General features: G+C 37.7%; 1 protein-coding gene across 1 annotated transcript; it reads left to right on the top strand.

The window, feature by feature from the left end:
* The first annotated feature begins 1,671 nt into the window (after positions 1-1,671).
* ube2j1 (ubiquitin-conjugating enzyme E2, J1) lies at positions 1,672-17,378 on the top strand. Its single transcript, XM_026341490.1, has 8 exons — positions 1,672-1,970; positions 4,885-4,958; positions 5,525-5,656; positions 7,188-7,272; positions 10,020-10,125; positions 13,300-13,429; positions 13,722-13,850; positions 14,654-17,378. Exons 1-8 carry the CDS (start codon positions 1,940-1,942, stop codon positions 14,969-14,971), a joined length of 1,005 nt encoding a protein of 334 aa, XP_026197275.1. The 5' UTR covers positions 1,672-1,939; the 3' UTR covers positions 14,972-17,378.
* Positions 17,379-18,519: the final 1,141 nt, after the last annotated feature.

Genomic DNA, 18,519 nt, shown 5'->3' with positions numbered 1-18,519 from the left:
TTGGAATTGTAATTATTTCTCTATAAAAATATTTTCATACCAGATGATGAATATCCATTTTCCATATATCAAATTCCAAGTTGCAAATTACATATAATGTACCTGTTTCTATAGTCATTTAAAACTACTTCAACATATACATGTCACATTGTAACAGAAATATTGCAATAGATTAATATTATTATTAAATATTATAGATTATTGACCATCTTTAAAGATGTTGGACTATAAAAAGGAACTTTTTCAAACCAAAAAAATCAAAGTCAATTGTTAATCAAGTACAAAGTATCATAAATATTGGACTGTAAACTGGAAGATGGATATTTTAACACAATATTCTGTCTTTAAAGTAAAAACAACTGACCTTATGTACTGTTGCAACTGTAACTACACTGTAACTACAGTCATGGAATTATTTATTTAGGTAGCCTACTTTTTTTCATTGCAGAACACTATTCAATTCAATTCAATTCAATTAAGTTTGTATAGCGCTTTTAAAAATTGTCATTGTCGCAAAGCTTTACACAAGCAAAGAAATGGACGTTTATATGAATAGTGAATGTATATAAGCTATTCACAAAAGTATTAGCAGCCTACACTGCAGTTCTATATAGCTTTCAGTTCAGTCCACCCAGTACACATACGGCAAAGAGCATCATTTTTATCATAAACCTTCCTCACACGAGTAGCTTTGCAATCCAATGTGCAAATTGAAAATGATTTTTGCAACTGGCAATTCATTTAATATGCACATTTAGTGTAAAAGATGCTAATTCAATCCTACCTCTTTTTTTTAGTTGTTTTAAATAACATTTTAATCAATTTAATTTCATAGTCCCATGGATTTTTTGGTGTCCTTATTTAAATGGGACAGAGAAACAGCACCCCCAGCCTAACGCATGTCCATCAACTTGTCACCACACTCTTATGGTGTCAAAGATCCAATGGAAGCGCAATCTGTCAGTCCTCTCATCAAGGCGGGTCCTCATCGGTGTCTGCCCCAACTCTGCCCTTTGATTGGTTAACTTTAACTTTAAGCTAAAGAAACCTAACCAATGAGGGAAACAACCGACAGCCAATCAGAAGAACATTTTTGCGCGTTTGGTGGACCGACACTTGGAAATGTTGTTGAGGCTCTCGAACAGAATAGAAACGTAGCAGCACTTCTTCTGAATCTGCGTTTACATGCACTCAAATAAACGGTTACAGTCGGTGCTTTCGAGAAAATTACTCTGGATAACGGGAGAAGTGGAAAAGGATAACACTGATTTGAACCAAAGCAAACACACTAAGGCGTGAAAGCAACCAGACTGTCGGGGTTGAAACATCTGTGCAGATGTGATTTTAGTAATGTGAAAGTGTCACGTGTCACTTATTTGTCTAGTTTGAGACTAAAATTAGCTTCTCTGATAAATCAGATTTATTCTGTAATAAAATTAATCTTCACAGTGAACTCTGACTGATTAAATTAAAACGTTTCTATAAAACGTCATCTTGTTGATCCAACACCTGAACCAATCAGATCTTAGATCAGGTGAGAGCCAGTTTCCCATCATGCCCTGAGTTTTTGCAGGATGGAGAGCAAGCTAACCGGCATGCACTGCGCATGCGCAGAACTTGCTCAGCTCGAACGATCCCCATTATTTTTTTACTTACTTCCTGTTTCCACAAATGACGTCACGCGGATAAGGTCTGACAAACAGTTTTGAAACTCAGACTTCGGAGACGCAGCTGCTTAGTATTCTTTTCAGTTTTCTTCTACATTGCTGTGTACCGCGTCCCAGGAGAGAGAGGACGATTTACTGTGGTTTCAAATCATTCCTCATATATGCCTAGACGGGTAGCTAAGTTAAGCTAACCTTAGCTAACTATCTGGGCTAGCAAGCTCAAGCTCAACGCTTGTTTATTTCATAGAGGGCTCAACGTCTGACAGTACGACATGGAGAATAAATATAACCTCAAGAGTCCAGGTAAGCTCACTTTCCATTCATCCTTTTCTGTTGATCTGCAACTTAGACCTAGCTTTCTGGCACGATTGACAAATAGGAGCTACCAAATGTATGTTGACATGTTTTCTCCTAGTTAGTCTAGTTAGTATACGGTAATTCCAACGTTTTAATTGTGAATAATGCTTTAATTATACTTACACGAGCCGCTTTATTATTTATTATGCTAAAATTCTTGGTGTCTGACGTCTCTAAATGTTAACTCGGTACAGACATAACATTATTTCACTTTTGTACTAATTTACTCAGTATTAAAAACAAAGTAGATAATGCAAGTAGAATTATTCTCATTAGTTAGTTATGTCATGTATTGCACTTCCCTAGCTGTCTTCCTGGTTCAAAGAGTAGTGAAGCTGTACTTAGTTGTACGCTCGGTCAAACACAGATGACGTGTAATTCTTGTGTTTCACTGTGTCACGTCTTCCTGTGTAAGAAGATTTATCTTTTTTCTAAAAATCACAGCAAAAGAAGGGAATTGATACACAGAGGATGACCTAGGTTAGCAGGGAAGTAGAAGTAAATGGTAAATGGTAAATGTTCTGCACTTATATAGCGCTTTTCTACCTAGTTGCTACTCAAAGAGCTTTACAGTAGTGATGTTCAAGGATATTTACTGGCAGAAATTGATGTAGAATAGATTTAGGAATTATTTTCCTAGCAACAGGTGAGTCATGGGTAACATCAAAACTCAGTGTTCCACTATAACATGCTGTTTCTTAGTGACTGGTTTTATTTGAGGCTACTGATGGTACTATGTACTTAATGCCAATAAAAGTAGCTTCATTAAAAAAATACGACCACTGGCTAATTTATTAGGTACAACTATACAATCTAATGTATTCAATACAGCAACTCTGCTGTATGTAAATATGCACTACTTCCAAAAATAATGCCCATAGCATCACTAGATAATATGATGGGAATGCAAGTGATCTGCACCGTTGTTTAAAATAGTATATGACCAGGGATGCAGCATTTAGGTCACCTGCCATTATATAAACAACTGGAAAATACAGTCTTCAGTCTAAAGCAATGGCAGGTGAATGTGCTTAATACCTATAGGTAAAGTAAGAATATGCATACATGACAACGTTAGCAATATTGTGCTAGCCAAGTAGCTTGACAGAGACTGTCAGCAATCTTTTGCACACTCATTGAATATTTTTCAAATAGATCCCAGCAAATATTGATAAAAAAAATTAGCTTGAAATGCACATTCCTACTAGGATAGCACAGCAGATGGCTGTATCTGTGTTTGAATTCATTACTTTGAATATCACAAAAACAAATGTGAGGTAGTCCTCAAATACAGATATCTAGTTTGCAAATAATTTTATTTTTATTTTTTTATAATAAAGGTGGTATGGTCCCACTTTTTCATGTCAAGTACTGATCCCGCAACCTTGAGTATCTGGTTATGCCGAAACCAATCTAATACATATGAATAATTAAAGTGTTGAAAACATTTGTTAAGAGGATGCAGTGGGTTTACCTAGTCATTAAAAAAGCAAACAAAGACTGTATCTCAGGTGAGAGCCTGACATCCCTGTCACACATTGCAGTTAATGAAATAATTCAAGCCCTGGCAAAACCGCCTTTTTTTTTAAAGAAAACCAGATGGAATTCAAGACAAGAGAAGTTCAATTTCACTAAACAAAGGAGCTAATCTCCCTCCAGACAGGAGGAGTGTGAAGGGTAAGCTTAAGGCTTAGTGAGTTTGCAATCTAATGCTGATGCTGCTGGTCTTATAAGTATGCCAAGTGCACTTTATTTAGTTTATTTACTACAAGTTTAATAAAATTAAATCAACTCTGAATTTGTATCGCTTTAGTATTTGTATGTTTTATTAATATTTAATAATAGACTCACAATTTAGCTTATCAGCATACATAAATACATTCCTATGGGCAACCACAAAAATGTGTGTTACATAAGATGATCTAATGATTATAACCTTATCGCCTTGGCTCAATGACTAGCAATATTACTTTCAGTAAAATGAAACTAACACAAACTGGCATGCTTTCCAGTCTTGGACTGTCTCTTTTGGATCCCAAATTGGATCCCGCTTTTGAGAGCAGCTGTGCACTTTAATGGAGGGGGAAAAATGAACCAGACATTTACGAAACCAAGCAGATGAGTTCCCATTTACCACACATCATTAAAGATTTTTGTAATTTAACTTATATGTAATCTGTTTCCTTTACTAAATAATTTAATTACCACTAAAGAATATCAGTCATTAAAGAAACACACTAAGTTTTAGTTTCTCACGCAACAGTGTTGTAGCCTATAAATTGTCTTTCAGAATGTTTGTTACAGCACAGAACATCTGTTTGTTTGGACCTGTTTGTGATACTGCCCACTGCGCATTTGACAAGTGAGATGGGTCCAGTCATGGGTTGCCGTCTTTTTCCTCTAAAGGGAGTTTTTCCTCTGCGCTGTTTACCTAGTGCTTGCTCAAGTTGGACTTGTTGGGCTACCTGTTTATTTGTTTCTTATGTGAAGCACTTTGTAACACATGTTTAGAAAAGTTCTCTATAAATAAATGTCTTATTATTTACCCCTTTAACCTGCTGCTGCTCACGTTTAAGCCAAAGTGTATGACTGTTAGTACTATTATTAACTATTACTGAAAATGACAAGTAACTCCTTTAACTATAGACTAATTATGACCATGTTGTAGGGCACTGTATTTTTATTTATTTCTGTACCACTTACACTACTGTTGTGCCAGGCTTTTTCTCTTTGATTATAGTGGATGCATGTCCCTTTTTATATTTGTTTCATCTCTACATTTGTCTTCATAAGAAGCTGTTGATTTGATATGAAGTATGAACCTTAGATTTTTGTGTTTTTGTGTCCTCTAAATAAACAGCTGTAAAAAGGCTGATGAAAGAGGCTGCTGAGCTGAGGGATCCCACAGAACACTACCATGCCCAGCCACTGGAGGTAAGTTTAGAACAACAGTGCTGTAGTATTTCTACTACATTTCTTCTTTCTTTAGCGATTGATCAGCAGATCAACAACACTACCCACAACAGGCTTTTTGGTTTTTGAGTCTAAAGTGACATACAGCGTTGGTCTCAGGTTTTGTCCTCACCAGTGCAGAGTCAGCATCTTATAATATGGGGCAGGTTCCTCCTGGCTACTTGCTCAGTTGTCCTTGGAGAAGACCCTGAACCCTGTGTGCTGAACATACTAAGATGTTACAATTGCCACGCCACCATGTGGCTAGTTATAGAACTGCAAATGTTAAATTATTAAACTTAGGCAATAGAAACATCTTGCTGTCAGTGAGTAAATGCAAACCAGACTAAACCTGATACCATTCTGTGACCTGGAGGAGAAAGGAGGTGGAATTACAGCCATTTTCATACACACGTTCCTATTTTTGGTAGCTCATAAAAATGGAAAACTAACATAATTGCAAACATAAAGATTTCATTTAATTAATATACAGCAACTATTATTAAATAAGTCACTATAAAACAATACTATCTTCTTTCTTTCTGCAGGATAACCTCTTTGAATGGCACTTCTCAGTACGTGGCCCCCCAGATTCCGATTTTGATGGTGGGGTTTACCATGGCAGGATTGTACTTCCCCCAGAGTACCCTATGAAGCCCCCCAGCATCATCCTCCTCACAGTAAGATTCAGTTTAATTAAATTTTATTTATATAGTGCCAAATCATAACAAAAGTCACTTTACAGTTTAAGACTTAAGACGGTTTAAGACCTTACAAAAATATAACTGTATCAAGAATTAGATAGAAAACCCAACAATCCCACATAAGCAAGTGGAAGGCAACAGTGGAAAAGAAAAACTCCCTTTAATTAAAGGAACCCCCAGCAGAACCAGGCTCAGGCCATCTGCCTTGACTGGTTGAGGTGAAGGGAAAGAGGAGAGGGGAAAGAACATGAGGCAACAACATACAACTGCGAGGCTGGCGATACCTGCAGAAAGGTATAGAGAGGAGGAAACACAACTACAGGAGAAAGAAAACACAAAGTTAATAATATTTAATGGTGGCATTTGAATGGATAAAGGAGAGGAGCTTAGTGTGTAATAAGAGCTAAAGGCTCTGCCTCCCATTCTCTACATTTGGAAACTCCTGGAACCACAAGTAGACTTGCACTCGTTTGATTATTGAGTGCATTATATGTAAGGAGAAGTATTTGATATTGTATTCTGGATTTTACAGGGGACTTTTTTTTTTGTAACTAGTGTACTTTGCTTAATCACAAGAAGAATCTACCAGAAAAAGGAAGCATCCTCCATCTACTCCAACTTCCTTTCCTACGTGGGAAGGCAGCAGGTGTATGTCATAGACTACTTAAGGACTGTGCTGCTCAATTATCTTCCACCTCAGTTTACAATTGGGAAGGGTCACCAGCTCTGTGGAAAACATCTTGTATTTACCAGTACCCAAAATATAAGTTTCCAGGTGAACTAAATGACTATAGGCTGGTGGTTCTCACATTCAACAATATGAAGGTCCTAGAGAGGATGATTCTGCGCCTACTGAGACTCGAGTTTAAGCACACAGTGGTTCCCTTGCAGTTTGCTTACAGGTAATACATTGGTGTGGAGACAGCCCTCATGTCTGTTTTAGGGAAGAGATTTGAGGCTCCTTTTCTAATGGCATGTAACAATCATGTCTGTAACAATGTCTCAATAGCTGGTCATGCCATTCAAAAACCAGAAGTCCTATTATTATGAGAAGCATATGTCTGGAAAGAGGACTCGTTTTCCTACTTTGACGTATAATTTGTTTATAAAAGATGAAAGTTGACTAAAGAAGAGAAAAAAGAAGTAAAAAACTTGATCAAAGTTAAAGGGAAGCTCTAACAGTGAGAGTTCCATTCCCCAATCTAGCTGTTCAAACCAATTGGAAAAGGGAATAGAATTGTTTTTCTCCTGTGTAAATTATTATCTACTTATCTTACTTACTTATTCATCCTTACACAGGAATTTTGAAAGGGTTTATTTAGACATACATACACATGTGTGTGTGTGTCTCTATAATGACCCTTTTCATCTTACTGTTGAAGAATAGCAGCCTGCAGTTTCTCATTCTCCACTCTCCACGAGGCTGCTTGTCATACCTTTGAGAAAGTACTGTTTATTCTCCACTGTTTTATACCTCCACCCTCTGTTTACTGCCATACCTTTGTAGGCAAATGGAAGATTTGAAGTCGGAAAGAAGATTTGTCTAAGTATCTCTGGCCATCATCCAGAGACGTGGCAGCCCTCTTGGAGCAGTGAGTATCCTTAAAGATAAGCCTCAAGTTCTCTACATTTTGGTAATCTTATTAGTGATTCTTTAGTTACTTGTCAGTGTTTTATTGTGTTCAGGAAAATAATCTATTCCCTTGATGGTGGTATGCTTGTGTTTTGAAACATTTATGCTGTAAATGTACAGTCAAAAATTCAGGTATTATGATTCTGATTGAGAAAAATTAAGAATTATTGTACATAACAAAGGCATGGATTAGTTTTTTAGCATCACTGACAGGATGCTCCTAATTTTAGCAATATTCTTTAAGTGAAAGAAGGCAGCTGTAGAGAATTATTGAATGTATGAGTTAAAGAAGATAAAAAGTATAAAAGCTGAAAAATTTGACAAAAAAAAATTAGAAAAATACCACATTAATGTCTCAGTGAAAACAGGTTTCTACAAAGAAATATTAATTAAAATAAAAATATGTAAAGGTCAAATCAGTGTTTGCATTAATATTCACCCCCTTTAAAATGACTGACCTAATCCAGCTGAGGTCCAGACTACTGCTAGTAGTCCCACAATTAGTGAAATGGGGATCACCTGAGTGCAGTGAATGTGTCTCAAGTGATTGCAGTATAAAGAAACTTGTGTCTGGAAGGTCCAGTCACTGGTTATTCAGTATTTCTGGCTACCATTACATCATATAGACAAAAGAACACTCTCAGCAACTCAGAGAACAGGTCATTGAAAAGCATAAGTCAGGGGATAGATACGACAAAAATCTCCAAGGTACTGAACACCCCCCAAGTTCAGTGAAATCCATCATCAAGAAATTATAGGAATATGGCACATGTCTAAATCCGCCTGGAACAGGCCGTCCACACAAACTAAGTGACTGTGCAAGGAGACTAGTGAGAGAGGCCATTAACACACCGATGACTACTCTGAAGGGGTTACAAGCTTCAGTAATTGACATAGGAAGTCTGAATTGAGGAGTAGAAAATTAGAGCACATTTAGGCCGTTATGTCTTTAAGCCATGCTTGAACGTGCAACATATATAAAGTGAAAAAATTATTCTGATGCAGTGATACCTTCAATATGCAATCTGCAATAAACTTAATATGGTAATGAAACAGGTGGAGAGTAGAATATCTACAGTATTACTGTTGTAACATTATTACTGTATGTTGTAGGTTCTCTTTTTTTCTCATTTAAAATCTGATGTAAACTGGCAGCTCCTTTGAAGATTTCAGTGTCTTGTCAAGGGAAAGTTTGACATGTGCTCAAGAATAGGTATAGACTGGGACTTGAACCACCAACTTTGTAGATGACTGCACTAGTAGTGCTACTACTGCAATACTGCATTTTTGAAGCAAAACTAAGAACTTCCTACTATAATTTAATTGGAAAGTGTCTTTTCGTGTTTTCTTTTAAAGAAACTACCACTACACTACTATGTTGCTATTTCTGTGCTTATTTCTGTGTTTACTGTCTAGTATTCAGACGTTCCATGCATGATCATCCTGTTAGAGCATGCATCTGAGATCAACTTAGACAAATAATGCATTTTATGTGCTATAATGTACACTGTTCTCCAATTTGAAGTCAGTTAAAATAATATCAAACTCACAAAACAAATCATCTCAAAGCAGAGCACCTTTGTAGCCAAACAGTTACAGCACAGGCTTTGATTCTGGCTGTTGTACTCCCCTCTCATCTCCAGTGTTTCACTAAAGATAATCATTAAAAAACTATATTAATTTAGTTTTTCATTATCTCAAGATGAGCACACCACAGCTGGTAAATAGAGAAAGTCAAAAAAACTGCTCTATAGCGACAGTATTCAATTAGAAAGAAATACACTTCCATAAATAATGGAATGATCATACATTTAGCATCTGTATTCCACCACAATTAATTTAAAATGAAACACTCAAAATGTGCATGAAGTCAAGCCTTTCAGCTTTAATTCATTGGGTTTGGCAAAAATAAAATTTGTGGCAATAGCCATTCAGGTATTACATTCACTTTCATATACATACTCCCCGTAAAAAAAAAAATGCTAACGCAACAATTTGGAACATTCTTAAAATAAAGGAACAAACTGACAAGCTGAGCAACAGTACAAGAGAATGGACATAAATGTCATTCACAATTGGTTGGCCACGCATGGACACCCCAAAAACATAATGCCTCTGGCCCCGGTTATCACCAGTGAGGAGGCATACAAACATGGGTAGAGCTAAAGAACAGAAAGGTCAGATTAGACTTTGCCATAAAACACTTTGAACTGAGGAAAACAAGATTAAGTTGATGGGTGATTAGAAGAGAAAAATATGGAGAAGCAAAAGAACGGCTCATGATCCAAAGCATATCACATTGTTTATTAACATGGTGGATGCAGTGTCATGGCATTAATAATGACCTGCCTGCTGATTAAAAGTATCAGGATTATTGCACTTGAAGCTGAAAGTCTTGACTTCACTCAAATCTCAAGTGTTTTATTTCAAATTGAATGTGGTTTTATATCACCACAGCCCAAAGGACAAGAGATTTATCATCATTCCGTTATTTATTGACCTAAGTGTACTGTATATCCCATATGAAATAGCATCAAACGGACCTCACTGGTGTTTGGGATGTTTGTGATATTGCTACCTGTTGCTGCTGTCACCATCAGTGTATATTCATGTATATGCATGTGCACAACTTTACTTACTGCTGCTTTAATTAACAATTACCCTGTTTTGTTTTAACATTTTTTGTCTCTATTTTGTTTTCTCCAGTTCGAACTGCTCTAATAGCCATAATTGGATTCATGCCAACAAAAGGAGAGGGAGCAATAGGATCTCTTGATTACACCCCAGAAGAGAGGAGGACCCTTGCCAAAAAGTACGGTTTTACCTCTTTAGAGCATGTGTGGTGTATGCAGTGTGTGAATGATTCGGAAATAAGCATGAAGTAATGTGGGATAGTTTATATATATTGAGCATGCTCAAACCATTCCTAAAATGACAAATCTATTATCATCAATATATCTATTCTCTGGAGGACACATGAGTGGTCATGTTGCTCTTCATACTGCAAAAAGAATTGTGCTAAACCAGAGAATATATAGTTGTTTTTATCCCTGATTGAAAACTATTATATTTTTCAGTCCTAGGCTGAGGCAGTGTTTCTCAGCTCTTATTTTGGTGCTGTTGCTGATTGAGTGCTGCCAGTCTGCAAGCAAACACACCAGTCAAATATTTTTTTTATATTTACTGTATAGTTAACTAATTTTATAGCTAACAAGTAACCACCAATGTTGCATAGCTTGTGATGTAGTGGACAAATGTGTGACATGAAAAATCTCCAAAAAGATTATTAAAATGTGTAAGTCAAGATGGAAACAAGAACTTTTCCAAGACACTGAATATCCTTGGTGTTAAGAAATGGCATATATGTAAATGTGCCTAGTCCGAGTAACAATGCAAAATGGAAGGAAGTGATGGTCATCACCTTTACATGGAAATACAGGCATCAATGGGCAAGATTGCCTGGGATGGTGGCAAAGAGATAATTAATCATTAATTATGGGAGAGTGGCAAAGAGGAACAAAAATGTAAAGACTTTATAGTTTGTCAGAAATCATATAGGGATAACTAAATTCAACTGGTAAAATATTGAACGGTCTGATGAGACCAAAATTAGTTGGTTATCAGACTAGAAGTTGTGTTTAGTGATGAACAGATACTATTCCCTCCTTGACTCCCTCCTGGTTTCTTCTCTTTGTATGTTTATGTTAAACAAAACATGTCATTGAAAACCATTCCAAATCATCACACAGTCTGATAAATGGCACCCATCAAACGTGGTGAGGAGCAACTACTGCTAACCTAGAAGAATACTAAGACTTGTCTGAATAGTTCCAAGATATTGATATGCATTGTTTTCAACTGAGAAAAGTAGTATCTAGCAGCAAAAATACTTTTGGTGAATTGTACTTTTTGTTGTTCATTTGCTGAATGGTAACAATCTAAAATAAGTATAATATACTTTAGTCACTGCTAAGTCAGAAAATTTTTATCACTAATATTTTTTAAAATTATTATTTAAATTGGTCGGGTGCCTGGATGGAATTTGCATGTGTTCTTTCCAGGCACTCTGACTTCCTCCCACTGTCCAAAGATATGCATGTTGGCTTAATCAGTGACTCTGAATTGCCCATATGTGTGACTGCTGTGTGTCAGTATCTACGGTATAATTCCAAAGTGTACTGTGCTTCTCACCCAATGACAGCTGGTTTAGACTCCAGCACTCCCACAACTCTTAAGAGAACCAGCAGTTAGAATGATAGATGGATGGATTATTTACATTATTTTATGACAAGTCACAGCATAAGCTAATAAAAAGATGTTCATCAGGATAGGGGTTAAAGAAGTCATAATAGATCACACTTCAGTCTTTTCACAGAGAGCTGTGACAGAAATTCATATTTTATAAAGCATGACATCAGAAAAAACTAGTAACTAGTTAAGGCTGCAACAGTTAATTACTGAAAACCTTATGTAAAGCAGCTGTAATATATTAGGCTACAGATACTCATTTGAGACTCAAGTCTCCTCCAAGACAGCCGTGGGTCAGGTGTGTCAGGTAACCTCCATTGTTTCAGGTAATGATGATGTGCTGTCCCATACAGGAAACAGTTGTTTTCTCCAACTAGCAGCAACAACCAGTGCAACGATTAAAGACTGAACACAGGAATACGTTTAACAGAATATTTAAACATAACCTGTGTTGTGACAAATTCCTTTCTACCAGTTTACAAGTATCGAGTTCCCAGTGTAACAATCACCAATTGGGAAGTTAGTGCTGTTTGGAAAGCAACAATAGAGAAAGCTGCAGTATTCTGTCAGTAATAACTGAGTTGTAGTATTCTGTCATAATAAATATTCTGATCTACAGATGATACCAGCGTTACTGCAATACTGTTACTGATAACGTCATCATTACTTAGACAAAACCCCTTAAAATGGTTATACAAACTTTGAATGAGACCCAGGTTTAGGTCACAGACAGTCTGGATCAGTCGATCTTTGAAGGATGAGAAGAAAAAGAGAGACTCTTAGTTTATTTATACATCCATCAAGTGAGCCCTCCCTGTGCTTGTATACCCATGCACTGTTAACTGTGGGACTTATCCAAATGCTGTCTAATCAACTCAATTTATGTCAACTCAAAAAAAACAGATTTACAACAAAAATCAGGTCTTTTTAATCGCAATATATATTTTTTTGTCCCCACTGGGTGTCACTCTCACTCTCAGGTTCCCTACTTATCTTTTACAACTTGTTTTGTGATTGAATGAAGCTACAGTTACACCAAGAAATGAAAACTACCTGAGTTTGGTTCTTGATACTGCGCCAAGGTGTTGTTTTAACAGAGCATCCTTGGTTTAGCTACAAGGTAGCTACAATTTTAAAACCCCCTCTGCAAATCACACCCACACATATGTTAATTGTTGTTTAAAGCCTAATGTTTCTTTAGGTGGGACATTCTCAACCCTGCTAAACTGAATGTATATCTGTCTCCAGCTGCTCACATTCTGTAGCCCAAAACCAAAGACCAAGCATGACTGTGGACTTTATTAATATTTATTTGTTTCAGTGTTTTGTAACACTGCCTCCCTTTTTCTGTTGTTGTAAGGGGAACCATCGCTTCCTCATTTTCCCCATAAAATGGGTCAGGACCAGTCTCTCACACTCATAAAACTCTGGAGACACTGGTACTGACCCATTTGAGGCCTCAGATTGAAACGTCTTTAGACCCATTACAGTTAGCATATCGCCCCCAGGTTGGAGTAGATGATGTCATCATATACCTGCTCCAGAGAGCTTTAATTGCATCTTGTTTTATTTCACATCCATTGTTGTGGTGTATAAAGGCAAAATCATAAAAAACTACGTCACTCTCTAAATACATCTGGGCCTAGCTGTATGAGGAAAAGCAGCTTTTTAAAAGATGGATTCTTCAAGGTTCGAATATAGCAGAATGATGTTGTGCGTTACCTCTGTTCTCTGGCAGGTCCCAGGACTTCTGCTGTGAGACATGTGGTTGTTCCATGCGCTCTGCCCTCTTGGCTCTCACCCCCAACAGTAAGCCTAGTGCAGAGGATCACAAGGCAAAAGAACTGGCTCAGCAAATTAAGTTCAAGGTACTGGCAATTACATAAGGAAGTAAATAAAATCAAATGCACAAACTTCAAATTTGCTTATATTTCTGTACTTACTTACATATTTAAATGCATTCATATCACAGTTGTAATCATTCTCTAAATGATGTAGATATAAAGTGAGAATGCTAAACTCTGCCCAGGATCTTTATTTACCTCAACAGCAGAGAGAACCTGCTCTTTATTCTTTATTTCCTTTGTTTTGTAAATACATTTGTTTATACCAGTTTTTCATTTTGAATGTATTGTTTTAAATCAATGTTTGTCAATCCAGGCAGAGTCTACCGTATCCAGACAGCCAAGTGAGAATCTACATTCAGAAAGCAACTCTTCCACGTTCACCCAGGGAGACGGATCCACCTCTGAAGACCAGGGAGGTTCTGACCAGCCTCTAGATGATCAGGTATTACACTGCCATTCTGGGTTTACACAGTATCAATTTCCCTGCTCTACTTGTGGAACTGTGGAATTTTGGATTAGAGTTCTGACTGGAATTAGCAAGTTTGGTCATATTTCTCCTACATTAGCTTCTCTCCATTGGCTCCTTGTAAAATCCAGTATACAATTTAAAATACTTCTCCTCACATATAAAACACTTAATAATCAGGCTCCATATTATCTTAAAGAACTCATAGATCCATATTTTCCAAGCAGAACTCTCCGTTCTCAGACAGCAGGTTTACTTGTGGTTCCTAGAGTTTCCAAAAGTAAACCAAGCTCCTCTCCTGTTGAACCAGCTTCCAGTTCAGGTTCAGGAGACAGACACCATCTCTACTTTTAAGATTAAGTTTAAAACTCTTTCTTTTTGTTAGAGCTGACTTGGGTGACCCTGAACAATCTCTTAAATATGCTGCTATAGAATTAGTCTGTTGGGGGTCCTCCCTTGATGCACTGAGCTGCTCTCCTCTCTGTACTTATATGCCAGCAATAGCATGTCGTTAACTTTGTGTCTTCTCTCTCATGTAATTGTGCTTCCTCTTAGATGTGTGTTTCCAGTATGCAGTTTCTGGCCCCACCAATCTGCCCAGTGTTTTGCTGCTTCTTGTTGTTCTTTTGTTGCCTGCCTTTTTTGCCTCTTTCATATTTCCACTCGAGGCAGGTGGCTGCCTTGAGATGATTTGGTGCTATATAAATAAACTGGATTTAATTTAATTTAATTTAATTGATTTTAATTGACTAATACTCTTTATGTCATCTACTTCACAGGCAGAGACGTTTCAAGCCACTGGAGTAGAGGGATCTCAGTCCCTCACTACCCCCAGTTCCCATCACTCTCTTAGCCCCCGACAACGTCGTAGCACAGGTCAGCACAGCTCTCTGACCCAGCAGCATAACCACCAAGGTCAGAGAGACAGCAGAGATCCAGCCAGCAGGCCAGCTTCCACGCCGGCCCCCTATGAACCTCAGGACGAAAGCCACGCAGGCTCAGTTTTACTTATTGTGGTTCTTACTCTGGCCCTGGCCGCTCTCATCTTCCGCAGAATCTACCTAGCTCAAGATTACAAGTTTGACTACGAGCTGTGACAACACAAGTGCCCTACCTAATGCGCATGTCAGCCCCCCCCCCCCCCCCCCGCCAACTCCCCAGCCAAACAATAGCCCGCTGAAGTCAAAGCAGAGCAAAGACAATAGTTGACCCTTCTCTGCAGGGAGGCGCTCCACTCACACATGACGCCTTCAAGGGTGTCTGTTTATCAGTATGATTTTTGCTCTCCTTTTGCTCTGTCATGTATTTTAAGTACAGGAAGCTTTGTTGTTTAGTATCAGGTCAGTAGCCATACATAATGTACCCCAGAGGACATAGACCATGTATCCCCTTTAATGTATTTGCCACTTGTTGCCATTATTTAATTAAAAGTGTAATATAATATATAAACAACATAAAATTATGGGGATTTTTTGTGTCAAAGTAAGTATTTAATCATGGACAGAGCACAGAATATATGTACTATAGTTGCTGCTTGTTTAGCTTCCTGTTGAGTACAGGGCTCTGTTTTGGTACCCATTTATCTACCAGTGCAAAGTGGGCACTGACTATTTTGGTTCACCTGTATGTGGTTGGTATGGTACTTCAGTCTTAAATCTACTTTACTAATAATAATAATGAAATAGTTTATTGATCCCCTTGGGGAAATTTACTCTATGTCACATTGGTCACATGCCATTGTTATAGATGTTTGTGCAGTGAGGTGTCCTGCCTGGCTCAAAACTGCCCGAAGCGGCAATGAACTAAAGGATCTCATACACTACAAGAGATCCTGTAACAACCACTGAGTCTGTACAGACTGATTTACCAACTATTGTGTGTTACACCATATTCTGCTATTGTTGTAGTGTCTTGCAGGGGTGCTGTTGCAGGGATGTAAGCAAGTAGGGTGTATTCTGACAAACTGCCTTTAAACTTAGCACCTTGCATTCAAACAATCTAGGGGATGAGGGGCAGGGGACAGGAGTTTTTTTCATGTACATGTGAGACAATGAAATATGACCAGTAAGATCCAGCTGCAGTAAAGCTCTTCCCCTCAGTAATTGCGAAGCCTCTCTTAAACCAACTTTCTTCTGTCCTCTAACCTCTTCTACTTGGACCACAGTTTGACTTTAGTTTCCCTTTCGTGTTGTCAGATCTTTGCTGATTTTTCTTCTGCTTGAAGACTTCAGAATTTTTGCATCAGCCCAAATGTGATCACGTACCGTGTGTGATACGCACAATGATGCCACGTGGTTTAGGAGATCTACCTTCCACTGTCTGCCAGCCGGTGTCCACAGTGGTCTTTAGGATGTCAGCTGGAGATACTGGAGAAAAGCTTGGTGATGGTTTTCTTGAAGTTTTCATCATTCTGCTCGGGATTCCAGCTATCCTTAGATTCCATTGTTGTTTTTTAAGTCCTTCATATAGATGCCAACAGGTTGTAAATAACAACAGTTGGAATTGGAACTGGAATTCTCCACTTTTGAGTGTGTGCTGTTAGAGACACCGTCTGAATTGTCCCGTAGAATAACTTTCTTTATCTGACTGTTTTCAGTCGACTTCAAATCTCCCTCCTCCAAGGACTTTTTCATGCAGTCATGGACTCATTACTTTACTCATTCTAGGTCACAGTCCATTGGTGTAAAGTTATTTGCTTCTTTCTCAAACATTTACTTTGGTTGCTTTCATTTTAGTTCAGCTATTTTTGAAAAGGTGGTTATATCTGTGAGGGGTACTGAAGGTAAACTGGCGTGCTAGCAGATACTAACATCAGTTTAAGTTTCTCCTTAGATATTTGATAAAGGAATAACTAATGACTCATTCCCAGTCCTTCAGCTTTCAAGAAGGGTGTCAAGTATCATCAACTGAAAGGAAACACCCACGTGCTTGCTGTGAACCTTTTAGACAATTTCCTGCTATATTTGCACATTACGCAGTCTCCAGGTACTCTCTGAGCTGACGGACTGTGACGTGTTCAACAGAGAAAAACAAGTTTACCAGTGATCCGAGGGTTGATGAATGAAGCTACATAGTTGGGAAGGCAACCAACATGAAATTCAGTTACTAGCTAGTGGTAATGTGACAAAAATAAACCACAAGTGACAATGAGGTAGTTTGTGTGTGGTCGTTATGGTTCCAGCTTTGGTTCAGCTGAATCCTACATAGCAGCATTCCCACTCCTAACATCAGGATTCTGACTTGCAGCAGTTCCTCTACCAAACAAACACTTTACTGTCATAACCATGGTGAAGAAGCTTGTGTTAGAAGTTACACTGCTGGTCAAATAAAACATCAAGCATCTTTTCTGGATCCCAGCTGTGAATCACTTAGCATGAAGAATTTTTTGCATCACTGAGCAACTTCCATAGAAAGAAATTGACTGCTATGTTATAATGTTATCCAGTTCTGCTATGTCCATCCTTTAGTTTTTTTTTTTTTTTTTTTTTTGAAAGAGATATTTTACTTTTTGTATGTTTAAAAGTTGCCTAATTTTAAAGATAAATGTTTAAATGCAGCTGCAGAATCAAGTTGTTTATTAAAAGAACTTAATAAATAAGATCGTCACCTGTATTTAACTTGACCAAAACCATAGTACTGTATAATACCTCCAATCAATCCTGTGAGGAGAAAGAGGTAAGTGTTCCAGGACTGGCTGAATGCAACTTCAACACAATGAGGAAAGAGTGGTTGAACTGGCAACATGTAGTCTGACTTTCTCTGTCCTATGGTATTTACACCACATCCCTTTGCATTAATCTATTCTTTGGCTCTCCTAATTTAAACAGACCCGAACATTATTCTGTAATATTTTGTGACTCAGAGAAGCTGTAAAGCAGTTTTTCAGCACCATCCTATACCTATATCCTGGTGTTACTTAATTACATAGATACAAGACTCAACAGGGACACCCCAAATTGCCCCCGGTGAGTCAGGTCAGCTGCATAGCAGCTCTGCCATCGGTGTGTGAGTGTGTGTGCGTTTGTGTGTGTTAATGGGTGAATGAGACGCAGTGTAAAGCACTTTGAGTACCAGTTAGGTAGAAAAGCGCTATATAAGTGCAGACCATTTACCATTTAACCAGATTCACGATTCAAAAAACTTTATTAATCCCAGGGGGAAATTGTTTTGCCTCATTACAGTTGTTCTCAACACAGACAGAAAGAAAAGGAACCACAACCAGAAAAGATCCAACACCAACATAAATACACAATAACATCAATACAGAAAACTCAAATTATACAGAATATGTGAGATTAATGAAAATGGAGGATATAGATTGGCTGAACATGCTCCTCTGTCCAGCCAACACACTGTGTAGTGGGTGGGAGGGATTGTCATCGATTGAGAGAAGTTTGGACAGCGTCCTCCTCTCAGCTACAACATAAGGTTTAAAGGGCAATTACTTTTTTTTTTTTTTTTTTTTACATAGAGCTAGGTTTGGACAGCTTTTTCCCTCAATAAATGAAATGAAAAAGTTTGATTTTTTATTTGTGTAATAATAATATTTGTTTGATGATCTAAATCATTTAAGTGTGACAAATATGCAAAAAATAAAAAAATCAGGAAGGGGGCAATTACTTCTTCACAGCACTGTACCTGTTTG

Source organism: Anabas testudineus, chromosome 24 (genome assembly GCF_900324465.2).
Source record: "Anabas testudineus chromosome 24, fAnaTes1.2, whole genome shotgun sequence".
Lineage (NCBI taxonomy): Eukaryota > Metazoa > Chordata > Actinopteri > Anabantiformes > Anabantidae > Anabas > Anabas testudineus.
This window is presented reverse-complemented; position numbering and strand designations above follow the sequence as displayed.